Source organism: Neomonachus schauinslandi, chromosome 2, assembly GCF_002201575.2.
Source record: "Neomonachus schauinslandi chromosome 2, ASM220157v2, whole genome shotgun sequence".
Classification (NCBI taxonomy): Eukaryota; Metazoa; Chordata; class Mammalia; order Carnivora; family Phocidae; genus Neomonachus; species Neomonachus schauinslandi.
Genome location: NC_058404.1, coordinates 75901038 through 75920475, shown reverse-complemented (window position 1 = coordinate 75920475; position 19438 = coordinate 75901038). Strand labels below are relative to the sequence as shown.

Sequence of the window (19438 nt, the reverse complement as noted above, 5' to 3'; positions counted from 1 at the left end):
CTATCTGGTACTATTTAATTGTTGTTTACTAAAGGTTTCAAAGAGTTCATATATATCATTTAGTGCCTACCCACCCCTCCGAGTTGGTTCGCCAGTTGACCTGCAGTCATTTTCCACCTTAGGATTTCAGAGAGCATTTAGGCATTAAGTTCCAATACTCCATATAATAATAATTAATCATAATTTAGTTGAACAAACCTTTATTTTTTGAATTTTCCAAATACCAGATGCATCAATGGAAGAGCATGAACTAGAATATAAGAATCTAGGCTTCTGTTTTTTTCCAAACTGCAAGTTACATAGAACCCACAGAATATACAACGAATTTAAACAAGCACTACCCTACTTACAATTACTTTGACGTAGTTGGCAGGAAATATGCCAGTCTGGTTTCTACATCTCCCTCTATACCAATCTGGGTCTATTTTTTCCAGAAGATAAACAATTTCTCCAGAAGTGAGGTACAAATCATCAGCTTGCTCTGTAACATAAAATTATAATTACGTATATGATGAATTCTCTTGGTTGCAGATTTGATTAAAGCAGAGCACAAAGTAACATTTACTTCTGTCCACTGAGGCAGTATGTTCTAGTGATTCTGAGAATAGATTACACCAATCAAATTGACTTAAAAAATATACTATTTTTGGGAGCATATTATTATTATGAGCTTCCTCTTTAAAGACCAAATTACATGCATTTACCATGCATTGATTGATAGGTAATGGTTAAAAAAAAAAAATTATGCTGGCCAACGGTTCCTACTGGGTCAATATAAACCCTTTGCTGAATACATATTGAACCATGAAAGACTTTATAGACATGGTATAATAATTACTATTCTCAATCATGCTTAAAAATCATTTTAATGTCAAAATATTAACTAAGGGACTACTACAGCTCTTTAGCAAGCAAATGTACTCACACTAAAATAAAAATCATTCTACCAAGTAGATCAAAAGAGGTGTTAAATAAATCAGGAGTTTATTTGTAGCCTTGTAATCCTGGATATAAAAGGTATCTAAAAATTGATTACAGGGACGCCTGGGTGGCTCAGTTGTTGAGCGTCTGCCTTCAGCTCAGGTCATGATCCCAGGGTCCTGGGATCGAGCCCCCATCAGGCTCCCTGCTCAGCGGGAAGCCTGCTTCTCCCTCTCCCACTCCCCCTGCTTGTGTTCCCTCTCTCGCTCTGTCAAATAAATAAATAAAATCTTTAAAATAAATAAATGAATAAAAATAAACTGATTACAAAAAATGTATATTTTCATCTTGTAAGTAACAGCTAAGCTATGTGTGCAGGTTTTGTAACTCTTAGGAGAAAATTATTTCTTTTTAAATTAGAATGAATTTCACTGTAATTATTAATTGGTATGCACTGTTTTTAAAGAGTTAAAAGTTTGTAATTGGTAGGCAATTTGCTATTTGTTCATTGTAAGGGAACCCCCCCCATGCCCCCCCATTCTGCCTCCCCTCACTCTTTCTCATAGGGAATTTCAAAGGCAAGGGAATGCAGCTAAGCTCTCTGGAATGGCTGGGTACAATCGACCCTTCCTGAAGGCAGGGTGATAGATCAGATGGAACTCTGTTGGCACAGAAAATGAAGATGTCCTCGAGAGGTTAACTCAGGGAAGATGACTGCCTGGGGATCCTAAGGCTCTGGCACTTGATTATTTATGTGCTTACCTGCTGGAAAATCATGAAGAACAACAGCATGAGGGGCACTACTGTCAACAGGCTTCTGAGCATGGTTTGGATCCTGAGTGGGGAAAACAGGGCTTTGAGTGAAGTGTGCAGGATAGATGCTGGATTTGCTATTCACTCTGAGACCATTTTTTTCCCCCTCATTTGAATCCTCTTGACAGAATTACATTCTGAGTACAAGATGCAAACCACACAGTTGGGCCAAACAAGGAAATCATTATCAAGTTGAAAAAGGCATGTGTCCTTGCCAAGGGAGGACAGAAATAACGCTCAATTGTAACATTCCCCAGCATTTTTTTGAAACCAAGAGAGAGACATGAAAGGGAATTAACTTTTTATTTTTATTATTATTATTTTTTAAAGATTTTATTTATTTATTTGACAGAGATAGATACAGCCAGAGAGGGTACACAAGCAGGGGGAGTGGGAGAGGGAGAAAGGCTTCCCACCTAGCAGGGAGCCCGATGTGGGGCTCGATCCCAGGACCCTGGGATCATGACCTGAGCCGAAGGCAGACGCTTAACGACTGAGCCACCCAGGCACCCCTATTATTATTTTTTTAAAAAAAAAACTGGTACCATTCCACTCTGAAGTAGTGGTTTTTGATCTGCGTACCTTGCCAAGGTCGCTTTTTCCTTAAATTATGATCAGTAGTAAATCTCAAGAACAGAGCCTTAAAAGTTGAGTCTTCATTAAAACGGTAAAAGAAGAAAGCTCTGCAATTTATACTCTCTTCCCTTTCATGATGAAAAGACCTAATGACTTCCACAAAAGTATAATTCACAAAAAGTAAAATCTATTTCATTTATTACCACTTAACTGAATGCTTTCTCTAATTTGAAGGCCAACAACACTACTTCCCGTGCCTTGCCTGGATTTTCTATTTAATCTAAATGGTTTATTCAACAGTAATTCTAAGTAAATTAGCAAAGAGAATTCAATATTCTCTACCCATGTAGCCAACTTCCTAGATTGGTTAGGGGAGAGAGTATAGTTGAAGAGTGACCTTTTCTCATTGACAAGCAGTTGTTATTCTTGTTTAATGCGAACAGACAGGCTTAACATCCTCCTCCTCCTCATCATCTAATCTGACAAAAAGGTATTATTTGGAGTTATAACTTAAAACTCCTCAACACTCGCAAACCTGTGAACTAAATGAAGGCAGATTTATTACCTCATCTTTCAACCAAAATGCCCCCCTGCAGAGGCATTCTGTATTCTCTCAAGTTAGACAAACAGAAATACTAATTTAGGCCAAGACAGTAATGGCTAATGGCAGCTCACTATACTAGCCTACCAAAGTAACCCTGATATTTTCTTGGAAGCTGCTGAGTGCTTTTCTCTAAGTAAATGAGCATGATGGGAATTTCAGGAGTTGTGGAAAGAGCTATGAGGTATTTGCAGTCGGGAGGGGCTTTAAAAAACTATTTACTTCAGTTATTATATGTGTGTATGTGTGGTTTTCATTTTTTTTTTCTGATTTACACCTGTGGAAAAAGGAATGACTATTCAGTAAATGGTGTCAGGCTAGATGGCTATCCATTTGGAAACAATCAAGTCGGAGGCTTACCCCAACCCAAACACAAACAAGATTCTTCAAAGGGCCCTACAATCTCAGCATAACCAAGCCTGGGAGGGTGGATGAGGCCGGACAGTAACTTGAGCCTCCCAATTAGGTTTCCCTTCTCTGTCTTCAACGCAAGGATTTCCTCAGCAAGGCTGCTATCAACCGGGTCTGGCAGCTGAGAGGCAAGAGGCACAGGCTGCACAGGGCCGGCCACAAGGGATCGGTACGACTCAGACCACGCCATCGGGGTGGGTGTCTGGGAGGTCAATCGAATATATTCCAAAGCTCTTTCTAATAGGACTATAATTGCTGATACAAGTGAGTCATAAAAAATGCTAATATTCAGCATGTACTCACTATGCACTACTCACCAGGTTAAACAGCTTATGTGCATTAATTAGCTCTTCTAAGTTTTTAAACCTCTTCGAGGTATCATTCACAGACCATAAGATCCACCCATTTAAAGAGTACATAGTTTTTGCAAATTCACAGAATTGTGCAACTCTCACCAAATCTAAGTTTAGATCATTTTTATCACTCCCCAAAGAAACTCCCTCCCCATTAGCAGTCACTCCCCCTGCACCTTCCCTGTGGCCCTTGGGCAACCACCAATCTACCTTCTGGATTTACCTCTTTTGTACTTTTTATATAAATGGAATCATACAATAAATCAATTCTAAAAAACCCTGTGACATTATCACAACTATTTCCCACATTAAAAAAATGAAGTTTACGGGTGCCTGGGTGGCTCAGTTGTTAGACGTCTGCCTTCAGCTCGGGTCATGATCCCAGGGTCCTGGGATCGAGCCCCACGTCGGGCTCCCTGCTCGGCGGGAAGCCTGCTTCTCCCTCTCCCACTCCCCCTGCTTGTGTTCCCTCTCTCACTGCCTCTCTCTGTCAAATAAATAAATAAAATCTTAAAAAAAAAAAAAAAAAAAGGAAGTTTAGAGAGGTTAAAGAACCACCTGGGGTGATGTATAGTGAACTGAAACCCAGCTCGCTGGAACATAAATCTTTGCTCACAACCAGGCACTAGGTAACCATCTCCCACTTTCCCCATGATCTGAGACATGCAACCTCAACTGATAATGTTCACTACTTTCTGTTTACTAAGGTAGGGGAGAGTAGAGCTCATTTTTATAATTTTTTACCTTAAAACTAGGCTTACAAATTGGTAAGTTTTATTTTTCTAAAAAAATATAATGCTAGCCATGAACCCAGAGTCTAAAGGAGGCTTCATTTTTGTTTCGCCAGTAGTTGGCCAATGGAGGCCAGGTGTCTTCAAGTCTCTGGTACAAGGGGAAGGAAGGTAATGTTCAAAGTGGAATAAACTGGGGCACCTGGGTGGCTCAGTCGGTTGAGTGCCTTAGGCTCAGGTCGTGATCCCAGGGTCCCGGGATCGAGCCCCGCATCGGGCTCCCTGCTCAGCGGGGAGCCTGCTTCTCCCTCTCCCCTCCGCTCCTGCTCTCTCTTGCTCTTGCTCTCTCTGTCTCAAATAAATACATAAAGTGGAAAAAACTTTGGACTGTTGTAAAAGAATAACTTCTGTTTTTAGTTTCTTTTTTTCTTTTTTTTTTTATCAAGGAAAGCTTTTTGGCAGTACAACTCCTACTATTACCCACCAGTGTGTTCTGAGAGAAGGACAGCTGTGACAGATGGATAATGCTGTACCAAAACAAAGAGAAAATGAGCAACAGGAGAACTTTCCCTGTGTGGACTAAAGTTAGAATTTCAGTATCCTAGCTGAGACTACTTTAACACATACCTTCTCTGCTCTCCAAAATACCAATTTTTACATTTCTTAGCAAACTTCAAAAGATAAACTGCCTTCTAAGAAGAAAGAATTGGAATAGATTTTGAAAACTAGGTCAAATGGCAAACCAAATACTTCCCCTTGAGTTAAGTGATTAGGTGGCTATTATTTTTCATGTGTGCCCCGTTAACTAACAGATAGTGAAAATTTACCTGGATAACTTAAGAAGCTCTTTTACAAATATACCTCTGTAATAAATCATTCAGTGCAATTCTTCTTGCTAAACAAATGACCTTCAACAATCATTGCATTCTCCCAGGCTCCATAAATTCGTTAGGCCTACACTGTGACTTTAGGTTGTTGGATTACATTTATTTCATTATTTTGATCAGATAAAGATTATGGTCAGAGAAATAAGGGTTACTCTATGCTTAAATCTTAAAGGGAAGTGTTTCTTAATGTCAGACTTAGCATTTATAGGGCCCCCTTAAAAATAATTATCCATTCTGGGAGAAAACTAATCTCTGCCACTTTGGCAAACATGTTTACATTATTTCAAAAATAAATAGCTCTCGCTCTGGCTGCTTTAAGTCAGCACGAGATGAAGCAGGCTAACCACATGGTAGCCATTCTGTGTAGAACAGTGATTAGCATGGCAGTGGCAAGTCTTTTAGAAGTAATTTATTCTTAAAATGAAATAAAACGCTACCGTAATTTCTACTCTGGTTAAAATAAACGTGCTAATAAAAACCTGAGGATGAGATATAATTAATAGTTCTATGAAATGTGCTGCCGTGTGTGATATGAGGGCTGTGCAGTATTAATTCCTTACGTTTGGTCTGCTTCTAAGATGTTCATCAAGTGGGGTGATAATCTGTATCTGAGACAGGTGAACTCTGCCAATATCTTCTCCCTTTTGGCATTCCAAGTAATTATTCGCTGCCTGCTTCAGCATCACAAGTACATCCCCACGCTGTAAGGCACAATACCACACTCTGAGGCAATTATTATTTAATAAAACATTATTACTTTTTTCATATTTTAATCTTTGGAGCCTAAAGCATTTAATAATGTGTAAAGCACTAACAGAGGCCAGTGATTTTCTTTCTTTTTTTTTTTTTTACAGTAGTCACTAAAGAAAGAGCTCTACTTTACCTTACAGGAGAGTTCTCCAGGGTTTTGGGAGACAATGTCTTCATTGGCAATTCCATGAGGCACAGACAGCTTAAACACAAACCCACAAAAGGATTATTCGCAATCAAATAACCTCCTCATAAGCTGCTGGTAATGTGGAGATTTCACATGTGTGCCTACAGCGCACCTTCTCTAGCAGTTGAACTCTTGGCTTGGCTCCCTCAAGCTCTAGATCTGGTGGGGCCTGCCATTTCTCATGGATACTCACAGTCCTTGGGGATGTGCAGTTGAGCCCACAGGATGATGGCTTAATGTGGCTACAAGTGCCTTTTAACAACCACAACCTGGGAGTTCTGTTCTGTAGGACAAGGCCCACCAAGTCCCCTGAGCATCTGGCTCAATGCTCAGCACCCGACTACAGTCTGTCAGGATTGATCTTTAATACAGGGTCCTCAATGGCTGTCTTCTGAAGGCTGACGGGGGGCTGGAGCCTCCGCCCTAGTGCCTAACTGACTGCTTCCATTTGCCTTGAATCTCATTTTCTCCTAGTCTCTTTGATACCAAGTGTCTAGTTAAACCTAGTTCACTGCCTGACCCTGCTCACTTCCTGGCCTACCCAGCTGTGTGATCTTAGAATGGCTTTTCTATCTGCAGCCCACCCTGGCCAGACGGCTGTGTTCCCAGCCTTGGTAAATTCTGGCTGATGAGTACAGGTCAGAGGGCCTATAAAATATAAAAGGCATACCCAGGAAATGTGAGCACACAAGCTCACTTCCAACAAGGAAAGGGAGGCTGCTGGGACCCTTTGATCACTCAGAAGCAGACTCAAGAGTGCAAGGATGTGTGGCCCTGTAAGGCTGGGTTGGGTGCTGTTGATTCCCAGTATCTCTGTGAAGAGTCCCAGGCTCCAAAGCAACCAGATTCCTGATTAGCAATTTAATGAAAGGATGGCCATGGAAAAAAATGAGAGATTTAAAGAATTTAAAATAGTAACAGTGGCTGATGTATTGAGTACTTACTATGAGCCAGATACTGTTCAAAATGCTTTATGTGAAATAAATAACTCATTTATTCCTCACACCAACACTGTGAAGTAAATACTGTTACAATCTCTATTATACAAATGAGGAAAATAAGACATGGGAAGGTTAAGGAATTTGTTCAGGGTCACAAAGCCAGTTAATGGTAGAGCCAAGATTTGAACATAGGTCAACTGGCTCTGAGCCCATGCTCTTAGCCATTAAGCCATACTACAGGACTAGTGTTACTAGCTGTAAAGTCAAAGAACACCCCTAGGTTTTAACAATTAAAATTTCATCAGTTTAAATGAAAATGAGTATACTACCTCTTTCTTATCTGTCTATACCCTTCCCTTAGGATTAGAAAACCCTAAATGGCTTAAGGTGGAAACAGTTTCCAGCACAATGATGGAAATGTAAAACAACATCAAATTATTAATTGCTGTCCTTGTTAAAAGCCACAGTCATATAATTGTTTAAAAAGTGAAAACAGTTGTTCTCCTTATTTTTATTTGTTTTGCACTTTATCAGGCTAACCTGACCAAAGTAGAGAGAGCACATCAGCTCTGTTTTCAAGTGTGGGAAATGGACAAATGTTTAAAGTCAAGAGATGAAAAAAAAATTTTTTTTCAAAGAGAACAAAATTAATACCTCAACGATCTTGATTATCGATTAAAAACTTCTACCCAGTGACTGTTAAATGGGCCATGATAATTAGGTTTACGAAAGGGGAAAGTAAGGGGGAAAACCATCCATCCTAATGAGGAATTCCCTTCCATTGCACTTTAAATTTTAGTCTGTGGGCAAGGTAGCTATATCAAGTTATGAACTGTAATATGTCAGAGCTACTCCCATCAGTATAGCCCACTGGGTCAGGTTTTTCAGTTTCTGTTTGGTCAAGCCAGAGAGCAGGTTACAATCCCTGTCTGCCTTACTTCCTCTTCCTACATTTCTTCTAATAATGAAACCCTGCTTTAAAGACCTAGGTTTCACTCTGGCCTACTTATCTAAAGCCTTCTTTGCATCAAGAGGCAATTCCACATTTGGTCTCATCATCTTTTTCTAAGGAATAACGGATCTTTTATATACTTTAGGACAAATCTTTTGACCAGAAACATTTTTTAAAGCTACATTTACCATGTATTTCCTGTAGAGAGGGTGTCCTGGTTTGGGGCGAGGGGGCAGCACCGGATCTTGAGTTTTAAAGACTTGACTCTTGGCTTTCGAGAGTCCAGATGCCAAGTTACTTTGCTTTTTCTGAAGATCCATGTCAGAAGAAGACCGATTAAAAGGCAGTTTTTTACTGGATGCTCTGGTTGCAGAAAGTTTGGGGGGAGGTGGTCTCTCAGGGACTCCCTTGGGAGGAGGTTGTCGAGCTGGTGTAACTTTTCCATTTACAGGTCTGAAAGTCAACGTGGTAGCTATGAGTCCGTGTTTGATCAGTATTAGGGCCCTGTTTTATTCTTTCTTATTACACACACACACACACACACAAACACAGAGCTTTCTGCTGGTGTAATATAATTTACTAAAACATGCAGGGTATGCTATTTTTGAGCAAATGACTGCTGCATTAAACATTATTAGAGGAGATGCCATGATGCTCCAGCTTCCTCTTATCTTGCACTAGAGATTCATTAGTTTCAGACAAACAAGGCTTTACTATCATGAGCTCTCTAAGGCCCCATTTACTCTGAAACACACCATGACGACTTCAGGAGACTAAGCACTTTCTACCAAAGTCTCAGATGAGAAGCTAATAATAAGTTATGAGGTGTATCTGATGGGGTCTTATACGTAATTAGAAAAGGAACATCAAACTCCCCCAATATTCGTGTTATAGGAATTATTATTAAAACCCTAATTTAGATTAATATAAAGAAAGCTAATTCTGAAAATGGGACAGGACAACTATTATTTTGAAAGCTGTCCCTCAATCCCTATGATAAGAATAATGTCCAACAAAGTAATACCTTCTGATAACATCATAGCTTTTTGTTCAAAGAGCCCTGGAACTCAGGAGGGCAGGTAACCTCTGAGCTCACAAAGCCTGTCTCCCTCTAGAGATACTTCCAAAATCCAGGCTGGTTTCTCGTAACAGGGAGTGTGTGTGTGTGCGTGTGCATGTACACATTCCAGAAATGGAGTTGCTTTAGGTTCAGAAAGGAGTGTTGTTCATTTAATTGAGGAAAAGTAATAAAGATCCATGTTTGTGCTCTGTGAGTTGTTGGATTGTGTGAAAAGAAAGAAGGAGCAGAGATTCCTACAACCTGCCATGGGAAGCAGACTAGAGGCTAGTGGTCTGGGTGAATTCGTGAGTTCAATGCATCTCCAAAATATCTAAGATCCAAAACACTCAGTTTTGTTTAGTTTGTTTTGTTTTTAAAGATTTTATTTATTAGAGAGAGAGAGAGAGAGAGATCGAGCCTGATGCGGGGCTCGATCCCAGGACCTCAAGATCATGACCTGAGCCGAAGGCAGATATTTAACCAACTGAGCCAGCCACCCAGGCGCCCCAATACTCAGTTTTGATGATAGAAAAGAGAGTCCAGTCTCTGAACCATTAGTTTTTATCTAATTTACCCTTTTTTTTAGATTATTTATTTTTTTAGTACTCTCTGCAATCAATCTGGGGCTTGAACTCACGACCCTGAGATCAAAAGCTGCATGCTCTTCTGACTGAGCCAGCCAGGCAGCCCTTTACTTTTTAAAGTTTTCCCACACTTCACTTACCTTGGTGGCAACCTTGGGGGTCCTCGCACAGAACCTCCTGTTTGACCCGTGTGGTCAAATTCCTACAATTACCAGAGAATGCTCTTTAGTTAAGGTTAATCTGAAACAGGAGCTTGTCAAGAGGAATTATGGACAACTTTTTGGCTAGATCTCTAAGGGGAAATGTAGCTGAGTTACAGAAAGTAGCTTAAGAGTTTTTGGTCTTAAGCAATATTAACTCATTACTTCTTCCTACCTAAGTTTTCAAGTCCTTATATAAGTGAAACCAGAGAGGAGACCAGGGGGTCTGCTGCTGTGGGCCGTAGCCCACCCGAGGGTACCATGTGGTTATGCACCCAGCACATTCACAAGGTATGAAGGATGCTGCTGAAATCATACACAGTAGCAATTTAAGCAGGCACTGTGGGGAGTTAAAAAAAATATATGGCCTTTATTTATCCCACGACAACACGTAAGATATGCCCTGCTCCTCAGTTTAAACATATAGTACGTGAGGTGGTGATTAGTTTGTTTTGCTTTCCAACAGGCAGATCTCTCATCACCAGGTGGTTTATACTTTGTGCGGTGGCTTTTGAACTAGGAGGAGGTAGAACATAAAAGGAGCTTAAGGGATGGCCTAAAAGGAAGGTATGTGAAGAGGAACAGAAAAAGGTCCAAGAAAGCAGAAAAGGTAAAGGAGGATAACTCAAAAAAGAAAAGACAGGTAGAGCAGGAGTGTATGAGCCTAACAGCAGAGGGGAAAAATTGGAAGTGTGGAGAACAATAGGAAGATTTCTTTAGGGTAAAGGATTCAAACTGTGCTGTTTCAATGGGTTCTTCAAACATGGTGTAGCCCAAGGATTGGGAAACGAGTATAATACATGGGAAAAAATGCTAGCCCTTTAAAATTACACTGCCTTTTTTTTGTAAGGAAGATTTAACTGTCGCTTGGGGTTCTTTGGGCTAATTTAGACTGTTTTCCTCCTTCTCACCTTATAAATGAGTTAAAACTCACTTCCATGGTGTTTTAATTCAAACTGAATATTAACTTTGCCTTAAATACCGAATGATTAATTGCCAATAACTGCGATCATTTAAGTATGTTTCAAAATCCCATTTTTAAAAAATAAATTAAGCTTGCCCTTAAAACTTGGTTTCACTAATGAGTTCAGTTAATGTAGTGAGGTGAGTCACCAGTGCATAAACCCTGCAATATTCCATAGTCTAATCCATGCCTTCTAAATACACTGCTGCCCATATTCCCCCCTCACTGACAAATACTGCTATGATTTTGAAAAACTCACTCACATCTTTGGCCATCTTTAAGATTAACAAACAAACAGAAAAACAATCTAGCAGATAGGCAAGAACTCTTACTGGTTTTCTCAAAATTACAGTTGTTAGATAATAATTAAGGGCAAATTAAAAAAATATAGATGTAGAAATTTGACGAAGTTATAGGTGATGTACTTTAATAACTACACACCAGAGAACCCTAATCTTGTGTCAAATACTAGCTGTAGTTTTCTCTCAGTGGTGTTATCTTTATGGAGGATCTTAAGTATCTTTTTAGTTTCTCAAGTTTTCTAAATGAGAAAATTTTAATTCAGAAAAAAAGCAGGGGGGGCGGTGGAGCGCTCTCACCGCCCAGGAACGTCGAGGCCACTGTAGAAGGCATTGCTGTGTCCCGCACACGTAAATACTGAGAAGAGAGGAGTGGCTCCTGAGGAGGCCATTCTCTGCTAAAGTCCAGCTTTGTGCCCGGGTTCTGCCAACAGTCTTCGGAAGATTACTGATTAAGGATTTCCTCCTCTTTAATATTCCACACCTAACTGGAGCCTCTCTGCATCTGCTTTTTGTAGTTTTCTTTAGCTCTGACATCTCTGAATTTTGGCTTTTGATGTGTTTGGATAGGCATTTTAGTTCTCGGCGAAGTTGGGTCTTTCTGCGTGTACTGTCCCCTGCAAATGCCATCTTTTTGTTCATCTGCTTTGGAACAGCTTCTTACACTCTAACTTCAAAATAATTCCCCAGTATTTGCTGAACTTCCAAAGACAGGAGGTATTCTTGTCTGTTGGAATTAACTGAGCAGCCTCCACAGATGTTCCTTCCCTTCTTTCCCCAGGAACTGGCACCACTTCTTAGGTCCTGAGTTCAATGGCCAGCGCTGGTGCTACCGCCTGGATTCCTTATACATACCAGGTGGTGTCTCCTGACTCTCCTCCTGCACTGGCTGGCAGCCTCCCTGAGAGAAGATGTGGAAGCCCTGAGTTCCCATGGTGAGAACAGGGGACACAGAAGCATCTGCTCCTGTTCCAGGGGCTCCTAATGTTCCTTACCCTAGAATCCCTTGTGAGATTTTGTAACACAGTCATCTTGTCCTACGACGGAAAGTTCCCTGGCTCTCAAGGCAGGAGAAATAGTAGAGAGTTTTCGTCCTCTGTGTCTCATCAGAAGACACAGTTGGCAAAGACCAGGCCTATCCTCATGGGTCATTACACTGGTGAAGTAGTCTTCCTAGAGATCCTCCCCGATACCTGAAAGCTTTATGGTCTCTGGTCTACTACTCATTCACTAATTGTAATTCTCAAAGAAAAGGAATTTCTCAGCAGAGATTTGACTTCCTGGCCCTAGAAATCTATATATGTGACTTTAGCCAACTCATTTCACTTGTGGTCTGTTTCTTATCTCCTCTTGCTCCATTTTAGACCCAGTATGTCTCTAGAGTACAGCACAGAATGCTTTGGCCCTCCTTCATCAACAGTGTAGGACAGGATTTTCCTGTTCATGTGAGGTACAATTATGATTATAGTACCTCTCCAAATGGTTTAGTTTATTCTAACTTCCTTTTCTTGTTTTTCTAAAATGTGGGAGTTGCTTTGTGGTCCGCTTAACACCAAATGTAATAATACCTAATATTTTAATAGAGCTTTATGGTTTACAAAAGCCCATTACATGACTTCATGAATGATATATATGCCTGCTCATCATCCTCTCACTCTCCTTTACAACCCTTTAGAGTAGAAGCCAGTAACCTTCTCAAGTAAATTTTCCTCCACGGAAATTTGGGATTTTCTCCTATTCAACAACAGTATTGTAAGGACCCAGTCATTGCCTTTTGGGCTTTCTTGGCCCAGTTTTAATAAAAATTTATTACCAAGTACTTTGAAAATGCAAATGATCACTAAATTTTAGTTCAGCCTACAGGAAAATCTCATTAACTTGATATTGGCTAATTTAATTTAATGTCTCCTTCAAAGAAATATCTTTTCACTAGATGGTTAGATGGGTTTGCATGTATAATAAGCATAGTTAATGCACAGTGTGAAACTATTATGAAATTTGAACTGAAAATTTGGTTCAAAGACATTAAGAATTCATTCCTTTAAAAAATTTTTAATTTTGCTTTTTAAAAATTTTTTATTGAATTAATATATAATATTATATTAGTTTCAGGTGTACAACATAATGATTTAGTATTTATATACATTATAAAATGGGCACTACAGTAAGTCCAGTTACCATCTGTCGCCATACAAAGTTGTTACAGTATTATTGACCATATTCCCAATGCTGCATACTACACCCCCATATCTTATTTATTTTGTAACTAGAAGATTGTACCTCTTAATCCTCTTCACCTATTTCATCCATCCCAAGCCCCCATCCTGCCACCTCCCCTCTGGCAACCATCATCAGTTTGTTCTCTGTATCTATGAGTCTGTTTCTATTTTGTTGTTTGTTTTGCTTTTTAGATACCACATACAAGTGAAGTCATACAGTACACTTGTCTTTCTCTGCCTGACTTATTTCACTTAGCTTAACACCTTCTAGGTTCATCCATGTCGTCACCAAAGGCAAGATTTCATGTTTTTTTGTGGCTGAGTAATATTTCATTGTACATATATAGCACATCTTCTTTACCCATTCATCTACTGATGGACACTTAGGCTGCTTCCTTATCTTGGCTACTGCAAACAATGCTGTGATGAATACAGGGGTGTATACGTCTTTTTGAATTAGTGTTTTCACTTTTTTTTTTAAGTACCTAGAAGTGAAATTGCTGGATCATATGGTAGTTCTATTCCTAAATTTTTGAGGAACCTCCTCACTGTTTTCCACAGTGGCTGCACAAATTTACATGCCCACCAACAGTGCAAGAGGGTTACCTTTTCCCCACATCCTTGCCAACACTTGTTAAGGAACTTGTCTCTTTTGAAACAAACCTTAAAAGATAATCTAGCATATGGGAATTACAAACAGTATGGGGAAATGGTATTGAGGTTGAAAAAAATATATATATATATATATATATTTAAAACTTGTTGACTACCATTGTTAACAAGTACATGGTAAAGTACTATTTTTTAATTAAAAAATAATTTTTCCTTAAATTTCAGATGAACAAATTCTCATGGTAATTATCTTAAAATAATGTCACTAGTTGGGTATTTTAAATAAAAACTGATGACTAAGTCTATTTCCACAAATATTAAAGGTTTTTAGAGATTTTCAATAACTTCCTCATTATTAGTGCCATATAAAAGACAATGTCATTATATCAGTATAGGACAAATTATTTTATGATGAAGTACAATGAACTGGTCTAATTCTTTTGTTCTACAGGACTTAAAAAAGATTGAACATCACATTAAGTAAGTATGTGGGGCTTAGAACTGATTTGCAATAAAGGTCTTTATGTGACCAATAGTAAAATAATTCAGACATCATAATTTAAAATTAGCACACAGCTTGGTCTTCGATCTAAGACAATTTATAAGGACGACTTACCAAGTTTCTAGTTCTGTCAACAGAACTGAGTTTTCCAGATACCGTACTGTAAGTGTTTCCAATAGGTTTTTCAGTAGGGAGAGGAGGTGGGCTTTGTGGATCCTTATGTAAACCTGGAAAAACAGCAGTAATTCATCAATAATTTCTGGCCTTTGGGGATTCTGAAAGATTAAATGATTGCAGCTTGGTTCCTCAGGAAAAAGGCTATCACAAGAGATCCACACAAAGAATGGACACCTAAGTAAATGAGAAAAAGCTAGGAAACCTCAGAAAACCGATGGGTTAGGACACATCAGTTAGTTTCACTAAATGTTGTATAGAGTAAAAATAATACTAAATAAATGCAACAGCAGCTAGCATTTTTGAGAACCTTCAATGCACCAGGCACTAAGTTAAGGCATTTCGTTCATACACATTTCTCCAACCGATGTCTGTCTATGTGCTAGATCTGCACAGTTCACTAGCCAGTCGTCACATGTGGTGATTTAAACTTAAATCTTAAACAAAATTAAAAACTCAGTTCCTCGGCTGCACAAGCTACATTTCAAGTGCTCAGGAGCCACATTTGGCTAGCGGTTACCATAATGGACAGCACCGTTATGGAACATTTCCATCTTTGCAGCAAGTCCTACTGGACAGCACTATGCTAGATAATAACTTACCTATTTTACAGATGAAGAAACCAAAGCTGGGAAGAAAATAAATAAGCTATTCAAGGTCTTAATGCTAGTAATTGTCAGATCCAGGGTTTTGAACCCTAGACCCTGTGCTCACTATAATACGGAATGGTGCTTCCTAATAAGCTGCGTATCCAGACTTCCCCAACCAAATAATTAAATGTGTTTTCTAATTCATTAGTTCCAGATTAATTGACTTAACTGCCTTCATTTTTTTTTTAAAGATTTTTCTTTATTTATTTATTTGACAGAGAGAGAGACAGTGAGAGAGGTAACACAAGCAGGGGCAGCGGAGAGGGAGAAAGACTTCCCGCTGAGCAAGGAGCCCGATGCGGGGCTCGATCCCAGGACCCTGGGATCATGACCTGAGCCGAAGGCAGACGCCCAACCGACTGAGCCACCCAGGCGCCCCAACTGCCTTCATTTTAACAAACAATACCTTTACATCCAAACTGCATCCTTAACTCAGTGATAGTATACCCCCCTAACATATTTTATTTTTTTAAAGATTTTATTTATTTATATATTAGAGAGCAAGGGAGAGAGAGAAACAGCATGAGAGGGGAGAGGGTCAGAGGGAGAAGCAGGCTCCCCGCTGAGCTGAGAGCCCGATGTGGGACTCGATCTCAGGACTCTGGGATCATGACCTGAGCCGAAGGCAGTCGCTTAACCAACTAAGCCACCCAGGCGCCCCCCCCCCCCAACATACTTTAAAAAGAAGAAAAAGATCGGATTTCATTAGTGACAGCTAATTAAAATCTGTGTGCAAAATCACTTGGAGAGAGGAGGACTATAAGATACTAAAGGAGGTGAAAGCCACCTTTTACACAGATTTAGACACTTAAAGGAGATGGGATTTTTTTTCATTCTTTCAAAGGAACGCTCTCTGCTCTCATTTCACATAAAACACCTATAAATCAGAGGATAATTTGTCAGGTTCCTATTTTATCTACAGGCAGGAAAACACTCTCTAAAGGAGGAAAATACCCAGACCAGCTACTAGGAAAACAATGATGTGGAGACAGGCAAGCATTTTTAGTGAGAGGCAAGGCTGCTCTGGAAACGAAGACACACAGGAACATTTAAACTCAGTTGCCATCTTAAAGACTCTCCCTCTGGTACGGTTTTTTGTTTTTGTTTTTTTTTTTAATTTTATTTATTTGAGAGAGAGAGAGCACGCACATGAGATGGGGGAGGGTCAGATAGAGAAGCCCCTGATGTGGGGCTCGATCCCAGGACCCTGGGATCATGACCTGAGCCGAAGGCAGATGCTTAACGAATGAGCCACCCAGGTGCCCCCAGTTTTTTATTCTTATAAGGAAATGATATATCACTTAGGATACTGCATTGTTGTGACAAACAATTAAGGGTACAAAGTAGTATTAATATGAAAGTAAAGAGGAAATACCTTACTGGCAGGATAGGACATAGGGACTATCAACTGTGAGCATGTGGGGTAGGTGGAGATTTCCAATTTCAAATCATGTGGTCAGTGGAGGTCTCAATGAGAAAAGTGGAATTTGAGCAGACTTGAAGGAATGGTGAAGGAGGGAGCCATGTACCTATCTGGGAAAAGGACATCCTAGTCAGAAGAAACAAGTCTCAAGGGGAAAGAACTGACAGGCTCACAGAAGACGAAGGAGTTTTGCACCACAAAGCTATTCCTTTCTTCACTTGACCATTCCAAGTTCTTCCAACTTTTCCAAGTTCTTCCAACCATTCCAAGTTTTTCCTCCTCCACATATGAATTGCTTAATAACTGTAACAATACAGTGCTGGGGAACTGATTTTTGATATAAATAGAAATAATGCTCTAGAAACTGACATTTCAGTTCTTTCACATACAGCAGTTAGAATCCAACTTTCTAACAGTTCCCGGAACTTTGTCAGAATAATAAATAAAGGTGCTTCCTCAATATATCCTTTACAGGATTCCAGGACTATTAATCCAATTTATAAGTATGCAGACAAGAATAAACATAGTAGGCCTGAGGCTACTTGTGCTTAGAAAGGCCTGCTTCAAGGGTGGGTCCTTGCTGGCATCTGGGAACTTGGGACTTTGGGAAGGTTCCCACCATCCCCAGAGCTCATAAAACAAAAGAATTTGGCTTATGCTGAATATCTGCTTTCCTTCTGGGAATCTGAAATTTTGGAACGTGCCCAAATTCCTAGAGGTGCCTATGTGACCAACCCCTAATGAAAACCCTGGGTATTGAGTGTCTAATGAGCTTCGCTGGTTGACAACATTTCACCTGTGTTGTCACAACTGGTTCCTGGGGGAGTTAAGTATAGCTTTTGTGATTCCCTGGGACAGAACACCTAGAAGCCTGTGCCAGGACTCCTCCTGACTTTGCCCGATGTCCCGTCTTCTGTTGCTGATTTTGTTTTGTATACTTCTGCTGTAATAAATCACAGCTGTGAACATAACTAAATGCTAAGTTCTGCCAGGCCTCCTAGGGATCATCAAAGCCGGGGGTCTTGGGGATCCTGATACAACAGGAGAATAAATTTAAATGTAAAACTTGTATTACTTAAAACCTACATGAGCTTCGGGCAATATTTATTATCATCGTATTTCACTACGCCTGTTAAAATCCAGAATACATTTTAACAAGGTAACAGCAAGCTGGCAAACAACCCAATGAACTATCATCTGTGATACTTATATAGTCCACAAGGGCTACATAATGCTGTCAAAAGAAATATACCACCAGTTCTTTAATATACCATATAACCTCCTAAGAAGCGAGAACCCACCAGAATTTGGTACCCTTGACTTTTTCTCCTCCTCATTCTTCATAGTAACTCAGTTTAATCTTCTCACCATGTGGCTTAGAGCCATCAGTTAATAACAAAACACTCAAAAGATCAAAACCAGTATGATTGCTCTGGGTAGTTTTTATAGAAAAACCAAACCCCTGAACGAAAGGGGTTTCATGGTATTCCAGGGTATGCCTGCAAAATAACCTGGGGATGCTATAGACAGGTGAAGGATGACGCTTGATCTGCTAGTAGGAGGAACGGAGTGAGAGGTTCTGTTACATAAAGGCAGGGATGCATCTGGACTATGCAAAGGCACTGAATGAAATGAAACGATAGCAGAAGCTCATGGTGAAAACTGTGTGATCACTCCGAGCAATGCTAGGAATGGATTTGGAACCCACCATACAAGCATGTGTGTGCACATGTACACACACTTTTACACATACCTTTTAACAATCTTCAGGGTCTAAAATAAATGAGACTGGCCCTCTTGGCTTCTGTCTCACAATAATATCAGATTTCTTTGCAGTCCTTATAAAAGCTCATACGAAATTTCATTTATTGTACCATTAAAAAAATCAAGTCAGGAAATAATATCAAAATGGAGTATTACGCTAATTTTAAAAAATTTTATACATTATTACGTTTTTATAACTCTTGGTTACTGCTCTTCACACAATTCATACATACTTATACTTAGATTATGCTGTATCCAGACAGACATATACAACTTTATTTGCTATCAGTTTCACTGAGTTGACATCTGAACGACGTGGGGGTTAGAGGTGCTGACACCCTGGCGCAGCCAAAAATCCACATGTAACTTCTGACTCTCCCAAAACTTAACTACAAAGAAAACCATAAAGATAATACGTTTATAGTACCGTACTGTAAAAAAATCTGTGTATAAGTGGACCCACACAGTTCATACCTGTGTTGTTCAAGGGTCAACTGTACTTTCCCACCATCTTTACCCGAGACACTAACCGGATACTACAACTGTTCTAAGTTTCAGTCTCCCTCTATTCTCTCTGCCTAGAGACAATGGTATAGACAAATGAAATCCATATTTACTGTACCAATTGTCTAAAGAACTGTGAAAAAAGAACTTGTTTTTTATTTATTTTTTTAAAGATTTTATTTATTTATTTGACAGAGAGAGACACAGCGAGAAAGGGAACACAAGCAGGGGGAGTGGGAGAGGGAGAAGCAGGCTTCCTCCCGAGCAGGGAGCCCGATGTGGGGCTCGATCCCAGGACCCTGGGATCATGACCTGAGCCAAAGGCAGATGCTTAACGACTGAGCTACCCAGGAGCCCCAA

The 19438-nt window shown here is 39.8% G+C and overlaps 1 protein-coding gene across 2 annotated transcripts in view; it reads right to left on the bottom strand.

Moving 5' to 3' along the window:
- Positions 1 to 19438, bottom strand: part of SH3D19 (SH3 domain containing 19) — a 49237-nt gene that overhangs the window by 14277 nt on the left and 15522 nt on the right. For both annotated transcript variants that reach the window (XM_021698843.2, XM_044912871.1), the window contains exons 7-13: positions 14678 to 14790; positions 9908 to 9969; positions 8312 to 8576; positions 6177 to 6245; positions 5854 to 5994; positions 1684 to 1756; positions 351 to 481 (exon numbers count right to left, since the gene is read on the bottom strand). In XM_021698843.2, coding sequence (XP_021554518.2) covers positions 351 to 481; positions 1684 to 1756; positions 5854 to 5994; positions 6177 to 6245; positions 8312 to 8576; positions 9908 to 9969; positions 14678 to 14790 — 854 coding nt within the window. The remainder of the gene's footprint in view (positions 1 to 350; positions 482 to 1683; positions 1757 to 5853; positions 5995 to 6176; positions 6246 to 8311; positions 8577 to 9907; positions 9970 to 14677; positions 14791 to 19438) is intronic.